The 20,936-nt window shown below is 38.6% G+C and overlaps 1 protein-coding gene and 1 non-coding gene across 2 annotated transcripts in view; one reads left to right on the top strand and one right to left on the bottom strand.

The window, feature by feature from the left end:
• Positions 1 to 20,936, top strand: part of ZMPSTE24 (zinc metallopeptidase STE24) — a 48,573-nt gene that overhangs the window by 10,200 nt on the left and 17,437 nt on the right. Inside the window, exons 4-7 of the mRNA XM_045548143.1 lie at positions 6,699 to 6,815; positions 7,209 to 7,361; positions 10,082 to 10,223; positions 16,366 to 16,550. Of these exons, the coding sequence (XP_045404099.1) occupies positions 6,699 to 6,815; positions 7,209 to 7,361; positions 10,082 to 10,223; positions 16,366 to 16,550 (597 nt within the window). The remainder of the gene's footprint in view (positions 1 to 6,698; positions 6,816 to 7,208; positions 7,362 to 10,081; positions 10,224 to 16,365; positions 16,551 to 20,936) is intronic.
• LOC123636188 lies at positions 20,211 to 20,314 on the bottom strand. The gene has a single exon (XR_006734393.1). It is a non-coding gene; the product is annotated as a U6 spliceosomal RNA (small nuclear RNA).

Raw genomic sequence — 20,936 nt, 5'->3', positions numbered from 1 at the left:
AACAATCTGCAGTTAAAATTTTGATGCTGCCAAATTCCCTCCTAAAACAGCTTTTTTGGTTTATATTCTTTCATAGTGTATTACGTACTAAAAATGCCCTTTTCTTAGATCTTCACTAATACTTATTATATACATAATCTTCCAGTCTAACAGGGAAAAAATGTGCTGTTTCATAAAACTTATTGAATGGAAAAGGCAGGTTACAAAGTGACATGAGTAAATAAATGTGTGTGAATATTCATGCAGATTTTTAATGTAACTAGTGTTCTAGTGATGAGCATTTAGATTGGTTCAATTTTTCTCAATTATATACAGTGTTGTGCATTCTTGTACATATATTTTTGTGCACATATTCCACAGCTGGAAAAAGTCTGAAATAATGTATACCAAAATGCTAAAAATGGTTTTCTCCAGGGAGAATTTGGCAATTTTTATTTTTGCTTATCTCTTAAGAAAATCCAACAATGAGCATGAACTTCTTGTATATTAAAACTATTTTCTATGCAGTGGCTCATGCCTGTAATCCCAGCACTTTGGGAGGCCAAGGCAGGAGGATTGCTTGAGGCCAGGAGTTCGAGACCAGCCCGGGTAATATAGTGAGACCCCATCTCTATAAAAAATACAAAAAAATTTGCCAGGCATGGTGGCCTATGCCTGTAGTCCCATCTACTCAGAAGCTGAAGCAGAAGGATTGTTGGAGCCCAAGAATTCAAGGCTGCAGCAAGCTGTGATTGGCTACTGCACTCTAGCCTGGGCGACAGAGTGAGACCCTGGCAGGCCCGGCTAATTTTTAAAAATTTTTTGTAGAGATGGGGGCTTGCTGTGTTGCTTAGGCTGGTCTCAAACTCCTGGCCACAAGCAATCCTCCTGCCTTGGTCTCCTAAAGTGCTGGGATTATAGGCATGAGCCACTGCACCCAGCCAAGACTCCACCTCTTTAAAAAAATAAAGAAGAAGAAAAATAGGTGGTCCTCATCTTATTCTAGGCATAAGCAGTGCGTTTGGCAGGACTTTCTGCTTTTCAAAACTACCAACAGGGGTCTCATAATCAGTGTCCTTATTTTTGGGCAGTGAAATACTGCTTGGCCCTTCTCAGTAGGTAATGGACTTAATGACTCAGAATGCTCCAGAGTTCTGTTGCCACATCATGAATATGAGTTGGAATGAGTGGCCTCATTTCCAAAAAGGGATGAATTATTTCATTATTCAAGATATGTTGGTCTGAGTCACTCTGCGTTCATGTCGTAGGGCTTTGTAATGTTCTGTGTCCTGGAGCCTTGAGGTGTTCACCTACATAGACAGAGCCCAGATCTTGTTGCCTTTGAGAAGCAGTGGGTTAAACCCTTTCTTCTCAATGCCCAGTAGACCTTATTCCTAGGGTATTTTCTTCTTTCTAGGTTAGTTTAGAAATCTTCTGAGAAAAGGTCCTGAAGGTTGTATACTCTCATTTCCTCAAGGTGACTTTCCTGTCACACTTCCTTTTTTCAGCCAGAATATTTTCCTTAACTCAATCACCTTTCTAAACTTTAGGTCGTAGTTGTCTTTTAGGAGTAGAAGGGTCTTTTATAGAGGAGTTGTGGCAATTAGCATTTGGGGGTCAGGTTATGAAAATCTTTAAAACTGTACTAAGTTTGAAGTATTATATTAGAGAGCTATTTAAAGATTTTTAAGTAGTTAAGTGAGGTTTCAGAGTAATCTGGTATATATGCAGGATGGATTGGAATGGAAGCAACTGTGGGCAGAAAGACCACTTTAAAAGTCTGTTTTAGGCCAGGCGTGGTGGCTCACACCTGTAATCCTAGCCCTCTGGGAGGCCGAGGCGGGTGGATTCCTCGAGGTCAGGCGTTCGAGACCAGCCTGAGTGAGATCCCGTCTCTACTAAAAAAATAGAAATAAATTATCTGGACAACTAAAAATATATATAGAAAAAATTAGCCGGGCATGGTGGTGCATGCCTGTAGTCCCAGCTACTCGGGAGGCTGAGGCAGTAGGATCGCTTGAGCCCAGGAGTTTGAGGTTGCTGTGAGCTAGGCTGACGCCACGGCACTCACTCTAGCTCAGACAACAGAGCGAGACTCTGTCTCAAAAAAAAAAAAAAAAAAAAAGGGAATATTAGCCCATTGATTAGGGAAATAGGCAGACTTACTTTTCATCTTCTTTAAGCAAGTAAAATTTATTGATATGATTACCATTTTAAAGTGGTATTTATGCATAAGATAAGTGAGATATTAAGAAGGAATCAAGTTGTTCAGAATTAATTTAAGGTTCTAAATGATGATTTTCACAATATTGTGCAGAAGGAACTTGAGCTTGTGGCATATGATGATAAACTTGGGAGACTGGGGCATGTTTCAGAAGACTGCAGATGAGTGAATATCTAGATGTTTAAAAGGAGAAAATGGGCCAGGCATGGTGGCTCACACCATGTAATGGTGTAATCCTAGCACTTTGGGAGGCTGAGGCAGGAGTTGTTCTCACTTGAGGCCAGGAGTTCGAGACCAGCCTGAGCAAGAGTGAGACCTTGTCTCTACAAAAAATAGAAAAATTAGCTGGGTGTGGTGGCCTGCACCTGTAGTCCCAGCTACTTGGGAGGCTGAGGCAGGAGCCTCAGCTTGAGCCTAGGAGTTTGAGGTGCTAGATGATGACGCCATTGCACTGTAGCCCAGGGACAGAGAAAGACCCTGTCTCTAAATAGATAGATAGTAGATTCTTTGGTAGAATGGTAAACTTGATATCAAAATTATATAATGCATTATTAAAGAGATTTATGAACTTTTGAAAAAAGAATAGAACTCAATTATAATCCCAGAGCAATTTGTGATGGGCAACATGATAAAACATTTTATAGTTAATCTGAAAGGAAATAGCCAGAAAAAATTCTGAATAAGTAAAATAATGAGTGGTAACTTTTACTCTCAGATATTAAAATATATCATAATGCTTAACAGTGCATTGGTACAAGAAATAGGCAGTTGTTTACTAACAAGATGTAAGATCTTGGTAATATGATAAAGCTGGCATTTCAGATCAGTGAGAAAAGCATAAATTATAAAATTTCTTAGGACAACTGAGGATAAATTACTATTTTACATCCTCCAAGAAAAAGTTGTAGATGAACTGAATATTTAAATATTAGCAAACCTTGAATGTACTAAAACAAAAAAACTAAATTTTTAATATAACCTGGCTAATCTAGGTTTTTTTTTTAAAGCTCGATGATAAAGGTAGAAACCACGATGATAAAATATGGTAGATTTACATTAAAAATTTCTCTATGGAAAAGCTGGCATTAGCAAATTTAGAAGAAACACACTACAAACCAGGGGGAAATTGCTGCATGTGACTGATTAAGAATTAATAATGTAAGGGTGGAAGACTTAGTAGATGCTCACAGCATGCATGGAGAAAAATTTCTCACATAGAGATTAGGATGTATAAAAGTAAAAAAAGTTTATTTTTTCTTTTTAGAAGGAGGGAGATAGAGAGTGAACGAGTGGGAGAGAGAAAAAGGAAATAAAGGGAAAAAGAGAGAGGGGAATTGTGTGGCAAGGTGCCCAAAAGAGAAGGGAGATGCCTGTGCAGAGGCTGAGAGGATTGTTGGTTTTTATGGGGACAAAGAGAGAGGGAAAAAAATTAGTGATTGTGGTCAATTGATAACAGACAAACAATTGATAAGGGAAGCCCCTGTGGAGTAATTAGCAGGAGGCAGCTGCAAGAAGTCAGGTTGTTTTCTTTCCTGTTTTTTTCCATTCCTGAAGACTCGGTTATATCTGAAATGTAGTCAGTCTTATTGTTGGGGATGTGATCTGCCCCTGAGATATGGTTTTGGCCAGGAAACTCAGGAACTCCTTGAGGCCATAAAATAAATTCTAAAGGGCAGTGAGCTGATGAATGTAAGGAGAAAGATTTACACATCCTTTCTGTCTGTTTCTGTCTGTTCAGCTCTTTTCAGATATTGTAAAAACAGAACCCTGGAACTCTGCAAGGTGCCTGTCTTCCAGGGAGGGGACAGAGGGAGAGAAAGAGAGAGAGTACGTGCAGGAAGCATGCAAAGGAGAGCAAGCAGAGAGAGCTGCAGGGTGCCTGTCAGCTAGGGAGAGAAAGAGCAGAGAGAGCTCATAAGATTGATCTTTAGCTGTTGTTGGGGAAATTGTGGGATTAGATATTTTCCTGTTATTTTTTGCAAGGCCGCCCATTCAAATAATTTAACATAGGAAGAACTCTATAGAAACTACGCTTTAGAAAAGGTGAGTACCTCAGTAGAGAATTGGACAAAGGCAGAAATATACAAAGGCAGAAATTTGTATGGTCGTAAGTATATGAAAAATATAAATCCATACTGATAATGAAAAAAAAGTATTTTAAAACAACAATGAAGGCCAGTCGCGGTGGCTCATGCCTGTAATCCTAGCCCTCTGGGAGGCTGAGGCGGGTGGATCGCTCAATGTCAGGAGTTCCAGACCAGCCTGAGCAAGAGGGAGACCCCATCTCTACTAAAAATACAAAGAAATGATTTGGACAGCTAAAAATACATATATATAGAAAAAATTAGCTGGGCATGGTGGTGCATGCCTAAAGTCCCAGCTACTTGGGAGGCTGAGGCAAGAAGATCGCTTGAGCCCAGGAGTTTGAGGTTGCTGTGAGCTAGGCTGACGCCACAGCAGTCTAGCCTGGGTAACAGAGTGAGACTCTGTCTCAAAAAAAAAAAAAAAAACAACAATGAAGTTCTAGGATTTTTGTGTATATGTTTTTTTCCATCATATCAGATTGGGGAACAAAATTAAAAGAATGATAGGACTAGGACGAAATTGGTAAGGTATAGGGAAATAGTTTCATGCTCCTGGCAGATCAAAAATTAGTACAGTTTTTCTTGAGGACAACTTGGCAGTATGTATCAGAAACCTTTAAAAAGTTCATACCCTTTGACACCATACATTTTATTTCTATGAACTTGTAGGGAATGAATGCATGGGATAATATGTATAAAGAGGTTCATTGTAGCATTGGAATGAATGCTATAATGGAAATAGCCTAAGTGTCCATACAATGGAATACTCTAGAGCTGTGGTCCTCAACCCCTGGGCAGGAGCCCAGTACTGGTCATTGACCTTTTAGGAAAAAGGTTGTGCATCACTGCCTGATCTCCACACCACAACCCACCCCCTACCCCCAGTCCATGGAAAAATTGTCTTCCATGAAACTGGTCCCTGGTGCCAGAAAGGTTGGGGACTGCTGCTCTAGAGCCATTAACAGTAAAGATGTTAGATAGATCTATGTATATTGTTATGGAAAGATGTTTGTGATATATTGTTAAGTGAGAGAAGCAGATGTTCAAATAGTTGATATAACATGATTGCATTTGTAGAAGATGAGATTATGACTCAATAGGTTTGAGGAAGATCCTGGAGTTTGTTTTTAAAAATTATTACCATTTCTTGTTTGGGAACAAGTGCTGGAATAAACCACCCTGCATGTTGTAGCTAGACAAATCTTTCTTCCTTCCTCTTCCCCTCCCCCTTCCTCTTATGTTGAGAAGCTTATATTGGCTGCATCTTTGCTACTTTAGACCCAAAATAAGTGACTGAGGCAAAAATCTCAAGGAATGGAAGTTTATTAAGCCAAAGTTGAGGACATGCCTGGGAAAAGCATGAACCACAGAGAAACCTGTGGTGGTTTTTCCAAAGAGGAATTTTTGAGTTTCAATATTTAAAGGGGAATAGGGCATACAGAAAGAAGAAAAAGGCAGGGGTCGGTGGTTAGTGAGTTAAAATGGTTACATTCTTGTGAGACCCAGGAAAATCTACAATTTACACTACCAAATCAAATATGCTTTGGTGGTGCAAGGTGTACTCACATTTCCTTTAAGGAATTCAGTTTAACACTAGGGGGTGAGAGATAGTGACTGGACTGTGAGGGGGAAGAAAGAAAACTGTTTGCCTCATTGTCCTTTCCCCTCCCCCCACAGCTCTTTTCATATTAATTAAACTGTGCCCTCCACCTTCCCAGGAAAAGGTTTGCAAAGAGAAACTAGACAATTCTTGGGTATTGATCTTCTAAGGGCCCACTGGAAGGCAATTGAAGTAATTTTTGAGGGCAATTTTCTCTATTGGATGTTGGCTTTTCTTGAAAACTTTAGCATACCCACCGCATCTGTTCTGGTCTGGCTTTTTTGAGCCTCTGTAAGAGGCTTTCTTTGCCTAGTCCCAACCAGGCCTGTCATCTTGTCATCTTACACTTATAGGGTGCTCTTTTCTCTCTCCATATGTTCACAAATTGCATGAAATTCCTCCTCCTTTCCTCTTCTTTCTTGTTCCACTAATTACCTCTTTCTTGAGAGTGGCATCCCAAGTCTCCTCAACTTTGTAAGGCTTCCTTGAGTTCACCAGCATGTGTTGCTATCTCTCTTTTCTGAAATCTTTTAACTATTTCTTCTGTATGACTTAAGGTAACTTTCATATAGTACCTGTGGAATAAAAATGAATTGTTTATTCCTCTTTTACCCCTTCCCTCACAACTAAACTTTTGCCGAGGGCAGGGATGATGTTTCAGACCTTGTATTACCCATAGAATCAAGTATGTGGCTTGGGATATAGTAAGTACTTACTCAGCAAATACTTATTGATTTGTTCGGTAGTAGCTCATTTGAAGAATAAATTATATTACATTATAAATCTGCCATTTTTTTTTTCTTGTGCTTAGATCACTCAGTCCTTGGTGTTTCTGCTATTGGCTACACTTTTCAGTGCATTGACTGGTTTGCCGTGGAGTCTTTATAATACTTTTGTGATAGAAGAAAAGCATGGTTTCAATCAACAGGTATAATAGAGAATACAAATGTTGTCTTTTAATTGTGAAGCACTTCTGTGATTTTATCTTGCTCTAGTAATAATTTAAACATAATTTGCTATTTTAGAGTATGAATTAATTGAAAAAGAAAGGAACTGCAGATATGATAAAGATCACAGTTTAAGGTCTTGCTATAAACTCTTATGGTGTTTTTCAGCTAATAACACTTAAATGAACTTATTTTAAAATATAAAATGGAAGACATTTACTTATTGTCTTAGGTTGCCTAGTATCATAACATAGTTTCACTGCATGTTAATATTTAAAATTGCTTTAATAATGTATGCTTTGTATTCACTTATTAATTGTTTAAAAAGCAAAACAAATTTCTCAGTTTCTTATGGTGATGTTTTCTTTTTTCAGACCTTGGGATTCTTCATGAAAGATGCAATCAAGAAATTTATTGTGACTCAGTGTATTTTATTGCCGGTGTCTTCACTTCTACTTTACATTATTAAAATTGGGGGTGACTATTTTTTTATTTATGCCTGGCTGTTCACATTAGTTGTATCTCTGGTGAGTAAAATCTTTTATTTCATTTTATTTTACAAAAGTTCCTTGGTTAGGCCAGGCATGGTGGCTCGCACCTATAATCCTAGTGTACTCGGAGGCAGAGGCGGGAGGATCCCTTGAGGTCAGGATTTTGAGACCAGCCTGAGCGAGAGGGAGACCCCATCTCTACCAAAAATAGAAAAAATTGGCTGGGTATGGTGACATACGCCTGTAATCCCAGCTATTCGGAAGGCTGAGGCGGGAGGATCACTTAAGCCCAGGAGTTTGAGGTTGCAGTGAGCTGATGACACCACTATACTTTACCAGGGGAGACAGAGTGAGACTCTGTCTCAAAAAAAAAAAAAAAAAAAAACTGGCCGGGCGCGGTGGCTCACTCCTGTAATCCTAGCACTCTGGGAGGCCGAGGCGGGTGGATTGCTCGAGGTCAGGAGTTCGAGATCAGCCTCAGCAAGAGCGAGACCCCGTCTCTACTAAAAAATAGAAAGAAATTATCTGGCCAGTTAAAATATATATACAGAAAAAAATTAGCTGGGCATGGTGGCACATGCCTGTAGTCCCAGCTACTCGGGAGGCTGAGGCAGTAGGATCCCTTAAGCCCAGGAGTTTGACGTTGCTGTGAGCTAGGCTGACGCCACGGCACTCACTCTAGCCCAGGCAACACAGCGAGACTCTGTCTCAAAAAAAAAAACAAAAAAAAACCAAAGCAGCTCTTTTGCACCTTTCCTTTTGCTCTCCCTTTGCTGCGACAGTGGATCCAGTTGTCATCTGTGGTGTACATATCATGCTTTATAAACCTATATCTTGCTCTTGCCCTATAATCCTATCTTCCTCTCCTCAGTAAACCTCATTTTTGTGATTGCCTTAAAAAAAAAGTTCTTGGTGAGATTACTGTAATCTCCATTAGCATGTAAACAGTTCTTATGAAGCAGATGAAATATAAATAGATGCTTATATAAATTTCTTTGTTGTTTTCTGCTTTGGATATAGAAATAGGAGATTTGACTGACCATAAATTTTATTCTCTTTATGCTGACCTTTACAGATCATAGAAGCTAGTCATTAGTCACTTTTAATGATCCAATTGTCAGGCAGTTTTGTGCTGTGCATTTGTGATTTGCCACCAGGATGAATGACCAAATGTGATAATTTAATGACTCTCAGCTCACCTCCAGTGCTTAAAAATCGTGGATATTTTGAAGAAAGAATAGATTTAAGAGGGACAAGAGAAAGAAAGCATACAGTTACCTGGCTTTCTCCTACCCTCTTTGCCTTGCCTTTCCCTCCCCCTCCCTTCTTTACCCTTTCTGCTCTGTTCCCTTCGTCTTCCTCCTTTTATCCATTCTCTTTCTTTTCCTTCTCCCTTTTTTCTCTCCTTTTCTCCCTGACTGCCACCTATCCTTCCCTCTCTTCCTTCTCCTCTTCTCCTCTTACTCTTCCCCCACTCTTTCCCTCCCTCACATCTTCTATTCCTCTGCTCTTTCCCATATTCTAAACTGCTTCACAACACACTACATACAACTTAGATTATCTGTTCACAGCCCTGAGAAAATATCATCTATCAGCTCTCAACTCCACTGATGATGAGTTTTATTGTATTTTATTTTTTTAGAGATGGTGTTTCACTATGTTGTCCAGGCTAGAGTACAGTGGCTATTTCACAGGTGTGATCATAGTGCACTACAGCCTCAAACTCCTGGACTCAGGCAGTCTTCTTGCCGCAGCCTCCTGAGTAGCTGGGAGTATAGGCTGGCTGAGGTTTATTTTAATCTTAAATACATGATGCTCATTATTTCACTTCCACTGGTGAGATGAAGATCAGAAAATGGGCACTAACTGGATTTACAAGTATCTATCATATGACAAATTGAAGTAGGGGGAAAAAGAGCAGAGGAAATACTCCAAAAATGCTTAAGGAAGTGCTATTTGAACCAAAGTAGACAGGTATGAACTGCAGGGTAATTAATTTTAGCAGACCAACCAAGTAACAGCACGGAGATAAGCTCTAGTAATTATATTTTAGTAAAGACTTCAGATCTATCACAATTACTCTAAAAGGCAGAATTGCATGTTATGATTGGCTTATGGAGTGTCAGAAATTCCCAAGGTAGTTTTGAAAGGGTTATTTATTACCATCTAGTGATCTTAATCATTGTTAGCAGCATTATCTTCTAAAATAAAATTCACAGGTTTACTGTGTTATCAGATTACTCATTTTGATTTAATTCATCAGATACTATGCTGGTACTATCTGGCACTATTCTGGCCTGGGAATATCAGATCAAATAAGATAAGTTCCCTGTTTTCAAGTTTGGGGTCAACATAGTTGGGTTTTTTTGTTTTTTTCTAGAAACAGGGTCTTGCTTTGCTACCCAGGCTGGTGTGCAGTGGCACAATCATAGCTCACTGTAGTCTCAAACTCCTGGGCTCAGGTAATCCTCTCACCTCAGCTTCCCGAGTAGCTGGGGCTACATATGTGTGCCACTATTCATTCCCAGCTAACTTTTTTATTTTTTGTAGAGATGGGGTTTCACTATGTTGCCCAGGCTGGTCTTGAACTCCTGGCCTCAAGTGATCCTCCTGTCTTGTCCTCCCAAAGTGCTGGGATTACAGGTATGAGCCACCATACTTGGCGGTTGTTTTAATATATTAATAATTGAGTCTGTGTAATAATAAGTAGTTTTTCTTTAAGAGCGTATTTATAAGTTCTGACATTTACTTTTCAGGTTCTTGTCACAATCTATGCTGATTATATTGCCCCTTTATTTGACAAATTCACACCTCTGCCTGAGGGAAAGCTTAAACAAGAAATTGAAGTAATGGCAAAGAGTATTGACTTTCCTTTGACTAAGGTGTATGTTGTTGAAGGTAAGCCTACCTGGGGGTACGAAGGATTTATTCAAGTGGTCTCTTTTATTTGATACTTTATTCTTAAAACTTTAATAAAAGAACAAATAGGTTTTTTAAAAAGTTGTTATTTAAAGGTTAGAATTTACATCTTGGCCTTTTAATATTTATAGAAATTGTTGACATAGTTCTGGGATAGAAATTGGTGGCCTGATGTCAAATCTTGCTCTTGCCTACAGCTTTGTTTAGTTGGCTTTATAGTATTGTTTTTAATTTGTGGCCAAGTCCTCTTTCACTCCCTGTTATATTTGGTTGTATATTAGACTGATTTATTCACTTCTGTTACCTGCCTGGCTCCTCTAGGTAATTGAGTTGGCCTCTTAAATAGTCAGATTACAATTAGCATTAGCATGGCGTGCTCATAAACACAACCAATGTTACTGACTTTGTCTCCTCCAACAAAACACCCAGTATTCTGGAGGACTCACTTGCAAATTACTGAAGACTGAAGTATCACTGGGGTCTCTGATTAGTTATACTCTGCTTTTCTGATGATTGCTTTTGAGAGTTAAGCTGTTTATTAGCTCTCATAAGACTACTATAAAATCTTAGGGAAGCCCACAAAGATGTAGAGAAAAACTGTTGTAAGGTACCATTACTTTCAGAATTTAAAAATTAAAATGCATATAAATGAATATAATTGGTTCTGCCCCTGCCACTTATCAGGTATGGGATCTTGGACAAATCAGTTCATCCCTCTGGGTTTCAACTATGCTTCCTCTAAACTGCAGTTTCACAAATATTTTCTGTAAAAAGCTAGATAGTAAATATTTTAGGCTTTGCAGGCCACATGGTCTCTATTGCAGCTATTCAACTCTGCCATTGTAGTGCAAAAGCAGCCATAGACAATACTAAACAAATGAGCATGCCTGTGTTCCAATGAAACTTTATAAAAATAAATGGCGGGTTGGATTTGGCCTCCAAGCCATGGTTTGCTGATTCCTGCTCTAAACTAAACTATCACCATCGAGAAGCCTCCATGTTAGATGAAAGACATAGAAACTGAGAAGCAATTGCAGGGTTAGAGGACAACAGGTGGTCACAACTGAAAGAATGAATTAATAACGAGAAGAATATAGAAATTTCAGACATTTAGTGGCTTCTGAGGCTATACAGCACAACTAAAGGCAGAATTGGAATAGCTTAAGATTCTGTGGGGAAATGGTTGAATAATAAGCCAGTTTATACTTATTTAGCCTCTGAAATCATTACTTTTTTTTTTTTTTTTGGTAATGTTAAACTAGTAGCTCACTAGTTAGTATAGTAGAACAATCTCTGAGGGGCTTTTACTGAATGGGGCAACCCTAAGTTGCTGATCACTTAAGTTATAATCAGATAACATGAAACACTAGCTAATGCTATGGCAGTAGCGATGACCAATAGAATATATGATATATATCATTGATACAATTTTTATTTTATTTTGTTTTATTTATTTATGTATTTATTTTGAGACAGAGTCTCGCTCTGTTGCCTAGGTTAGAGTACCAGGACACCGGCCTAGCTGACAGCAACCTTAAACTCCTGGGCTTAAGCGATCCTCTTGCCTCAGCCTCCCAAGTAGCTGGGACTGCAGGTGTGCACCACCACACCTGGCTAATTTTTTCTATTTTTAGTAGAGATGGGGGGTCTCACACTTGCTCAGGCTGGTCTCGAACTCCTGACCTCAAGCGATCTTCCCACCTGAGCCTCCCAGAATGCTAGGATTATAGGCATGAGCCACCATGCCCAGCCTTAATTTTCATTTTAGATGGAATAGTCAAGGAAGGCTTTATGGAGGGTTGTGACCTGAGCTGGGTCTTAATGGGAAATCCAAGATTTGAGTAGGTTGCAGGGTAGCATTTCAGAGGTCAGGCTTCGGAATCAGTGGGCTTAGGTTGGATTCCTAGCTCTATCACAAATTACTTGGGCAACTTACCTTTACTAAATAGCAGTTTACTCATCTGTAATGAATGTATGTTTTTATTATTGTTAACAGTAGTAGGAATCCTCAAAACTATTTTGAATGAATGAATATTTTTACGGTAACAAGAAATGTTACAGATTTGCAAATTGGCCGAGATACTGTAGAGAAAAGCTAAGAATCCTGCTCTCAAAAAATTATCAGATAGCAAGTGCTGTGTAGAGAATTAAATTAGTGTGACATGGGTGAAGGATGACTGAGTTGATACTTCAGATTGGGTCATCGGAAAAGACCTCTGAACAAATGACTGTTAAGCCGATGAAGGGAGGAGCCATCCATATTGAGATCAATTGGAAGAACTTCTAGAGTTTTGTATTTTCAAGGAACATGAAGAAGCCCAGTGTGGCTGCATCATAGCAGGAGAGTGTTATGAGATGAAATCTGAAACATAGGCAAGAGTCAGAGCATGTAGGCCTTTGTAAATCAGGTTAAAAAGTTTGGATTTTAAGTTCAGTGGGAAAAGCCATTGAAGGCTTTAGGCAGGAAAGTGGTATGTATTTTGAAAATATCTTGGGCTACTGTATGGAGAATATATTGTGGGGAGAGGTAAGAGTGGAAGCAGGGAGAGCAGTTAGGAGGCTACTGCAGTGGTCCAGGTAAGATGTAATAATAGTGGCTTAGACTAGGACAATAGTCATTGATGGAGAGAACTGGATGCACCTGGGATAGGTTTTAGAGGTGGAGTTGATTGCATTTGCTAATAGATTGCATGTGGGGGAATAAGGGAGCAACATCAAGGATAACAGCCTGGATTTTTGACCTGAGCAATTGGATAAATGGTAGTTTATTGAGAGGGAAAAAACAGAGAAGAGCAGCTTTGTGGGGTATTAAGAGTTCTAATGGGGCCGGGCGCGGTGGCTCACGCCTGTAATCCTAGCACTCTGGGAGGCCAAGGCGGGTGGATCGCTCGAGGTCAGGAGTTTGAGGCCAGCTTGAGCAAGAGCGAGACCCCGTCTCTACTAAAAATAGAAAGAAATAATCTGGACAACTAAAAATATATAGAAAAAATTAGCTGGGCATGGTGGCACATGCCTGTAGTCCCAGCTACTTGGGAGGCTGAGGCAGAAGGATTGCTTGAGCCCAGGAGTTTGAGGTTGCTGTGAGCTAGGCTGACGCCACGGGACTCACTCTAGCCTGGGCAACAGAGTCAGACTCTGTCTCAAAAAAATAAATAAATAAATAAAAGAGTTTTCTAATGGATGTGTTACATGTTGAGGTACCTATTAATAAACATTGTATTCCTCAGAGTTCTGCAAGCAGTAGAAACCAACTGTGACTGATTTAAGCAAAAAAAAAAAAAAAATTGCTTATTGAAACAGTGTTTGATAGCTCACCAACTCTCCAGGAAAGTTAAGTTTGCCAACCTTTGGAAAATGGTCTGTTGCATAGGGAGGCCGGGAACTCAGAACTATACTGTAGAAGCAGTCTGGTGAGGACACTGCTCTTGCTACCTTAGAACACTGGATTCAGCAGTTTGTACCCCTAACATCTGTGCCCCAGCATCCGCAGAATTAATTCCTCACTGCCTTGCTTTTTTGTGTAATTAGCTAACTCTTCAGAGTCTTCAGTGGGTGTATCTGATTGACTAAGCCAGGGCGTGAGCTTAGCCACTAGGAGTGCTGGGGAGGCAAATATCTGGCTTTTTAGATTTCTCAGATGAGAAGCGTTCTCTCACATGGTGTGAAATTCTCTACAAGGAGATTCCAGTACTTGGCAGGAAAAAACCACACATACAAATATGAAGACCAAAATATGTTTATAAACATCCATGTGGCATGTCAAATAGGCAGCTGGATATATGAGTCCGGAGTTCTATGCAGAAGTCAGGGCAAAAATAAAGATTTGGAAGTATCTGGCACATAGATAATGTTTAATGCCATGGATGAGGGCTCTTAGAGAAGAGAAGAGGGCCAGAGTCAGAGTCAGCAGGGCAGGAATAGCCAGGAAGGAGGCTGACGAGGAGATACCATTGAGGAAGGAAGAAAATCAGCAGAAAGCAGTGTCTCAAAAGCCAGGAGAAGAAAGTGATTCAAGGAGAAAGAGGTCACCGGTGTTAAATGCTGCTAAGAGGCTGATTAAGATGAGACATCATAAACGAAGATGCAGATGGCAATGCCTTACATTTGTGTAGAATATTTTGATTTTCAGAGTTCTCAAATACATTACTTCATTCCTCAAGTGGTATCATCAATCTATTCAGTAAACAAGCATTATTGAATATACAGTCATGCATCACTTAACAACAAGGATACATTCTGAGAAATGTGTCATTAGGCAATTTCATCATCATGCAAACACCCTACAGTGTTACTTACACAAACCTAGATGGTATAGCCTACTATACACCTAGGTTATATGGAATAGCCTCTTGCTCCTAGGCTACAAACCTGTACAGCATGTTACTGTACTAAACACTGTAGGCAATTTTAATACAGTAGTAAGTATTAAAGATAATATGTTGTGCTGCAGTGTTACAATGGCTATGACATCACTAGGTGATGGGAATCTTTTAGCTGTATTATAATCTTATAGGACCACTATCATATATGTGGTCCATCATTGACCAAAACGTCATTATGCCGTACATGACTGTATACTACGTGCCAGGCACAGTGATCCAAAAAGGTTACGGTCTAGTACAGGGACTCTTAAACTTTAGTAAGTATAAGAATTCCCTGGAGAGTTTGTTAAAAGACAGATTCCTGGGCTCCATCCCCAGAGACTTGGTAGGTATTTCCAGTATCTACTTCTAACAAGCACCCCTAGGTGATTTTGGTGTAGGTATTCCTTGGGCCACACTTTGAGATACCTGAACCAGTGGGAGATATTAAGACATTAATTTTATTTATCTGCATACAATCTGCCTACTTTCCTAGATAACTTCAGACAGTTTCTAAGAAATGTTTTAAAATTAATTTAAAAATTAGGATCAGCAAAGATAGAGATGAGATGGAGGTGTGAGACCCCAAAAGGGTAACATAGCTTTCTAGGTTCTAAGGTCCTCTATTATGACAAAATTAGACCACATGTTTGGCTCTCCCTGGCAACCGAACCAAAAAGTAACATTAATACAATAAATCAATAATGGCTTCTGTTTATCAAGCTTCACTATTAAACATATTGCCAAGTATTTTACATTGGAAATATGACAGATACAAAATTCATGTTTTCTGTGAGATACCTCAAATTCTCAAGAGAAGCAAATTTTTAAATCATTTCTTCTTTTTGAAAGAAAGTGTAAAATAATAGTAGTAGTTTATATGGATCAGGCAGTATACTAATTGGTTTACTTATCTCATGTAATCCTTAATCCAACCCAGTGGGATAGATATTAGCCTCACTTCATAAACAGGAAACTAAAGCTTAAAGAAATTAAGAAAGTTTCCTAAATTTACACAACTAGTACATGTCAGAGCCAAGATTTGAACCCAGAGTCTATACCCTTAATCACTATATTCAACTCATTGTACATTGTAAAACATTTGGAAATTAAAGAAATATGTAAAGAAGAAAATAAAAATCAACCATAGTTCAGCTATGGGTAGCTAATAGCCACTATTAAAAATTTAGGTATGTCTTCTTCTAGTCTTTATAAAAATAGCTTTAATTTTTTTTCTGATTAGAGAAGTATGCTTATTTTAAAAGCCTTGAGAGAGAAAAGTAAAAAAGGAGGAAACAAAAATCCATAATTCTAGGCTTGTGTTTGTGCTTTTCTGTTTACATGTATATTTTTGCTTGACAATAATGGAACCATATACATGAAGCTTTGTATCCTTCGCAATAATATTGGTGAGCTGCTTCTTGTTAAAATTCTTTGAAAGTATAATTTTTTTCTGGCTGCTTAAAATCCCATTTCATAGGTTTATCATAATTTGATCATTCTCCAACTGTTGGATATTTAGGCTTTACTTATTTACTTACTGCTACAAAGCTGTGATGAACATAAATATTTGTCACCAAGAACACAGGGAAGCATACGCTCCACTGCTGGTGGTGATTTATGTTGATACAGTTTTTTTTCAGGCATTAAACAATTTGAAAATGTTAATGTCCTTTCCAGTAATTTAATTTTTAGGAGTCTCTCCAAAGGACCCCGGATTTTTTAATTATATTCCATGCTTTGAACTGTCTTTTCCTTAGGATCTAAACGCTCTTCCCACAGCAATGCTTATTTTTATGGCTTCTTCAAGAACAAGCGAATAGTTTTGTTTGACACTCTACTAGAAGAGTACTCTGTACTAAACAAAGACATCCAGGAAGATTCTGGCATGGAACCCCGCAGTGGTGAAGAAGGGGACAATGAAGAAATAAAACCTAAAGTTAAAGTGAGTTCTCCTTTTCCTAAGAGACTCTGCCTTAGTTTTTATACACAGTTCCTGTGACGACTCAAAATAACATCAATTTCTATGTAGCAAGTGTTGAATTCAGGGAAACTATCAACTAAAAACACCATGGTCCCTTTATAGTTCTGGTATTTAGGAGAGATCATCACTATTACTACATGCTAACTGCCTTGCAAGCTTTTACAGAAGGTAGATTTTAAAATTGGAAGCTCTCCTAAGGTAGGAAAATTCATATGATTATTAGCTGTCTTTAAAACAGGGACTTTATATATATATTTCTGATATGTTTGTGATCAAAGAATTCCCAGCATAAAGGGCAGGATAAAGAGAAAATTAACTTATAGCTTAAAACAATAATTACAGGCTTTGGCAACAGGGAGACTTGGATTCGAATCCTAGTCCTGTCATTTAGTAGCTGTGTGTCCTTGGGTACATTTTGTAATTTACTTAGTTTTATTTGTTTAACACATTTATGAAATGTATGCTCTGTGGTGAGATACTTTTTGTTTGTTTGTTTGTTTTTTGAGAAAGAGCCTTGCTCTGTCTCCTGGGCTAGAGTGTAGTGGTGTCATAGTTCACTACAACCTCAAACTCCTGGACTCAAGCGATCCTCCTGCCTCAGCCTCCTGAGTAGCTGGGACTACTGGTGCACACCACCACGCCTGGTTAATTTTTCTATTTTTTGTAGAGACAGGGTCTCGCTCTTGCTCAGGCTGGTCTCAAACTCCTGACCTCAAGCAATCTTCCTGCCTCAGCCTCCCAAAGTGCTAGGATACAGGTGTGAGCCACTGCTCCCAGTCTGAGATACTTTGCTTGGCACTAGGAATACAAAAATAAAGAAGCAAACCTTCCTCTTAAGCTTATAGTCTAAGGGGGAGACAGTCATACAATCGTGCTGCAATGTAATTGCTACTGTGAAGCTATAGATACTGGATATAGTGGGAGCACAAGAGAAAACATTTATTAAATCTGACCTGAGATTGAGAAAACTGCTTCTGAATCCTTTTCCTAGATGAGGTCAACTGATGCTGATTAGCAAAATCTAAGGTACCAAGACTTAAGGGGGTTAGGGGGAGGACAATGATAAGAAACAATACAAATTTCATCAGAAACAGTCACCAGTATTTGTGTGATGGAATGTGCCATTGGCTTTGGTGTCATACAGAAATAATTTTAGATCCCTGTTCATTTACCATCTGTGTAACTCCATGCAAGTAAGTTAAGCTCTCTAAATCTTTGATTTCTTAACTGAAAGATGAGGCCAGCAGGGTTTCTCAGCCTCGGCATTACTGACATTTTGGGCCAGATAATTTTTTTGTTGTGGGAGGTATCTTGTGCATCGTAGGATGTTGAGCAGCATCCCTGGCCTCTTCCCACTAGAGGCCAGTGACAACTCCTCCTGCTCCAGAAAATTGTGGCAACAAAAATATCTCCAAAGGTTGCCACATGTCCTGGGGAGGGGCTGGTGGTGGGGCAAGATAACTCCTGGTTGAGAAATACTGGACTAAAAATGCCTACCTTTTAGGGTTGTGAAGATTAAATGAAATAATATATGTGAAATACCTTGTATTTTTTATATTTAAGTACAAAAAAAAATTATCATTTGAGCGTCTGTTTTTACCCTAAAAATATGATCTATTAATAGTAAAGTCCTTGCCTGTATTAAATATGTAGATGAAACAAAATTCTGTGAAGGGATTAAGTAGCATTGGGAGAAGGTTAATCCTTTGATTGTATTTATTTTTGCCAGTAGAGTTATTCTGCCAATTAGGATATTAGAATAAAAGTCACTTTGGTCTGATCTAGAGCCACAGAATTTTAAGCTAGGAAGAGATCTTAAGGTCATCTTATAGATAGGAAAACTGAAGTCCAGAAAGGGTAACCCAGTGATAACACTGGGTAATCCTGCAAGTTCAGCAAGTCAATCTACTTAAGAGGCATCCACATACAGGGAGTGGATTACATTATAGCTAAACCTAGATGTTAGCTAGTGGTCCATTGATTACAAGCAAGTAATAAAATTACAGATCATTAATATCTATCTATGAGAATAGGTTTTTTTTTTTTTTGGCTACAAAAACAATTGAGTGGTCCTTTGAAGTATGTTAAATGGGGTTTGGCTTATTTTGCTGGCCTCTTGAAGAGCCTGCTTTATTTCATTGGTTAACTACAAATACTGTAGCATCTAAATACAAGTTACACAAGATACATTAGACACAGTCCTACCCTAATGAACCTGTAGTAGAGGAGACAGCCCATAGTTTACTAGGATATGGTAAATATCATGAGTGGCTGAAATAGTGTGCAGATTCTAATGGTCAGATGGGTATCTTAGAAGAGAGGCTATTTGAATGAGTTAGTTTTTTTTTTTTTTCCAGGTAGAATTTTGACTTGAGGATGGGGCTTTTCAGGTTGAAGATACGGAATGAATGAACCTGTAGAGACAAAGTACACAACACCTTTGTGTACTAATGATTAAATGGATTCTTATAGATGGGGATAGGAAGGAAGGCCAGGACCAGTTTGTGGAATACTTTTTCCTGAAGACATTGAGTGGTTGTTTCCAGTGGCCTGAAAAGTTTAGATTGATTGATTTGGGTAGAGGCCAAAGCTTGTTTTAGGAAAATTAAAATTTGGTGGCAGAATATAGGATAGAGCAAAGATTGGAGGCAGGGAGACTTCTAGGGGCCTATTGCATCAAGATAACCAAGATAAGGATGAAACAATGAGGGCCTACACTAGAATGAGAACCCAGAATAAGTGCAAAAGTCATAGTAAAGGATGGATTTAAACAACAGTTGTGTGCCACATGACATTTTGGTCAATGATGAATTACATGTGGTCCCATAAAATTATAATACTGTATTTTTACTGTACCTTTCCTATGTTTAGATACACAAATGCTTACCATTGTATTACAGTTGCCTACAGTATTCAGTACAGTAACATGCTGTATAGGTTTGTAGCCTAGGAGTAATAGGCCATACCATATAGCATCGGTGTGTAGTAGGCTAGACCATCTAGGTTTGTGACAGTACACTCTATGATGTTCACACAGTTACTAAATTGTCTAAAGACAAACTTTTCAAAACGCATGCCCATTGTTAAGTGATGAATGACAGTATTAGGTGATTGATATAAGGAGTAGGTCAAAAACTGACTCAACGATATTAATTATATTTATTTCTGGTGTGTGTAGCTGGTTAAATAATTTTAGGTAATATGTCAGTATTTTAAATTTGGATAGTTATATATTTATTAATGTATATTAGGAAAAAGATAGAACAGGCATATCAAACTTGTGATTTCATGTATGTGCATTGTCATTTAGGATAAGGCTAAGTTTTAAAAAGTGAATTGGTTAAAGAAAGATATTAAATAAATAATCATGTGGAAAGTGCACAGATGTGGCAGAAGTTTAGGAAACTGATTTATTCAGCACTTGCTACTGAATGCCTACTATGTACAGTGTAGTGGGGGATGCAAAGATAGTTTTAAGCCTGGATAATGTAGAGAAGATGAAGCATTTCATTTTTAACAAAAATTTAAAGAGAAAAACTAAAGTTATCTGAAATTCCTCCCCTTAAAAATAACTACTATTAACATTTCAATGAATGTCTCTATAATGGCTATTACATTTTTTTTTTAATGGAATGCTTCACAAATTTGCATGTCATCCCTGTGCAGGGGCCATGCTAATCTCTGTGTTGTTCCAATTTTAGTGTTTGTGCTGCTGAAGCAAGCACTGGCTATTACATTTTAAAAGATACCTAGGAAGCATACTGTCTGGAATTTACCCTTCAGAAGACAAATATAATAATTGGAACAACCTGTCTCAAAAGCAATTTAAGTAAAAGGAACAATCAAAAATATATAAAAGCTGTATATAAAAGCTGCCCTTTTATAGAAGACAACAAGTATTTCTCCAGCAAGTGCAAGGATTATGTGAAAGTCTTCCCAGTTGATAAATATAATAGAAAGAACACAGGCTCCAGAGAGGTGGGTTTTACTCTTTTACCTAGTATTTACTAGCAAGACATTTTAATTTCTTTTCTTTCTTTTGTATTTTTTAAGAGGATCTATCTCACTCTGTCACCCAGGCCAGGGTGCAGCTCGCTGTAGCCTCAATCTCCTGGGCTCAAGGTGATCCTCCTGCTTCAGCCTCCTGAATAGCTGGGACTACAGGTGTATGCCACCACACCCAGCTAATTTTTTAATTTTTTTGTAGAGACAGTATCTTACTATGTTGCCAAGGCTGGTCTCAGACTCCTGGCCTCAAGTGATCTTCCTGCCTCAGCCTCCCAAAGTGCTGGGATTACAAGTGTGAGCTACTGCATCTGGCCTCCTGTGCTATTCTAAATAGCTTTT

This window comes from Lemur catta, chromosome 3 (genome assembly GCF_020740605.2).
Source record: "Lemur catta isolate mLemCat1 chromosome 3, mLemCat1.pri, whole genome shotgun sequence".
Lineage (NCBI taxonomy): Eukaryota > Metazoa > Chordata > Mammalia > Primates > Lemuridae > Lemur > Lemur catta.
Note: the sequence above shows the minus strand (reverse complement) of the source record. Positions and strands in the feature narration are given on the sequence as shown.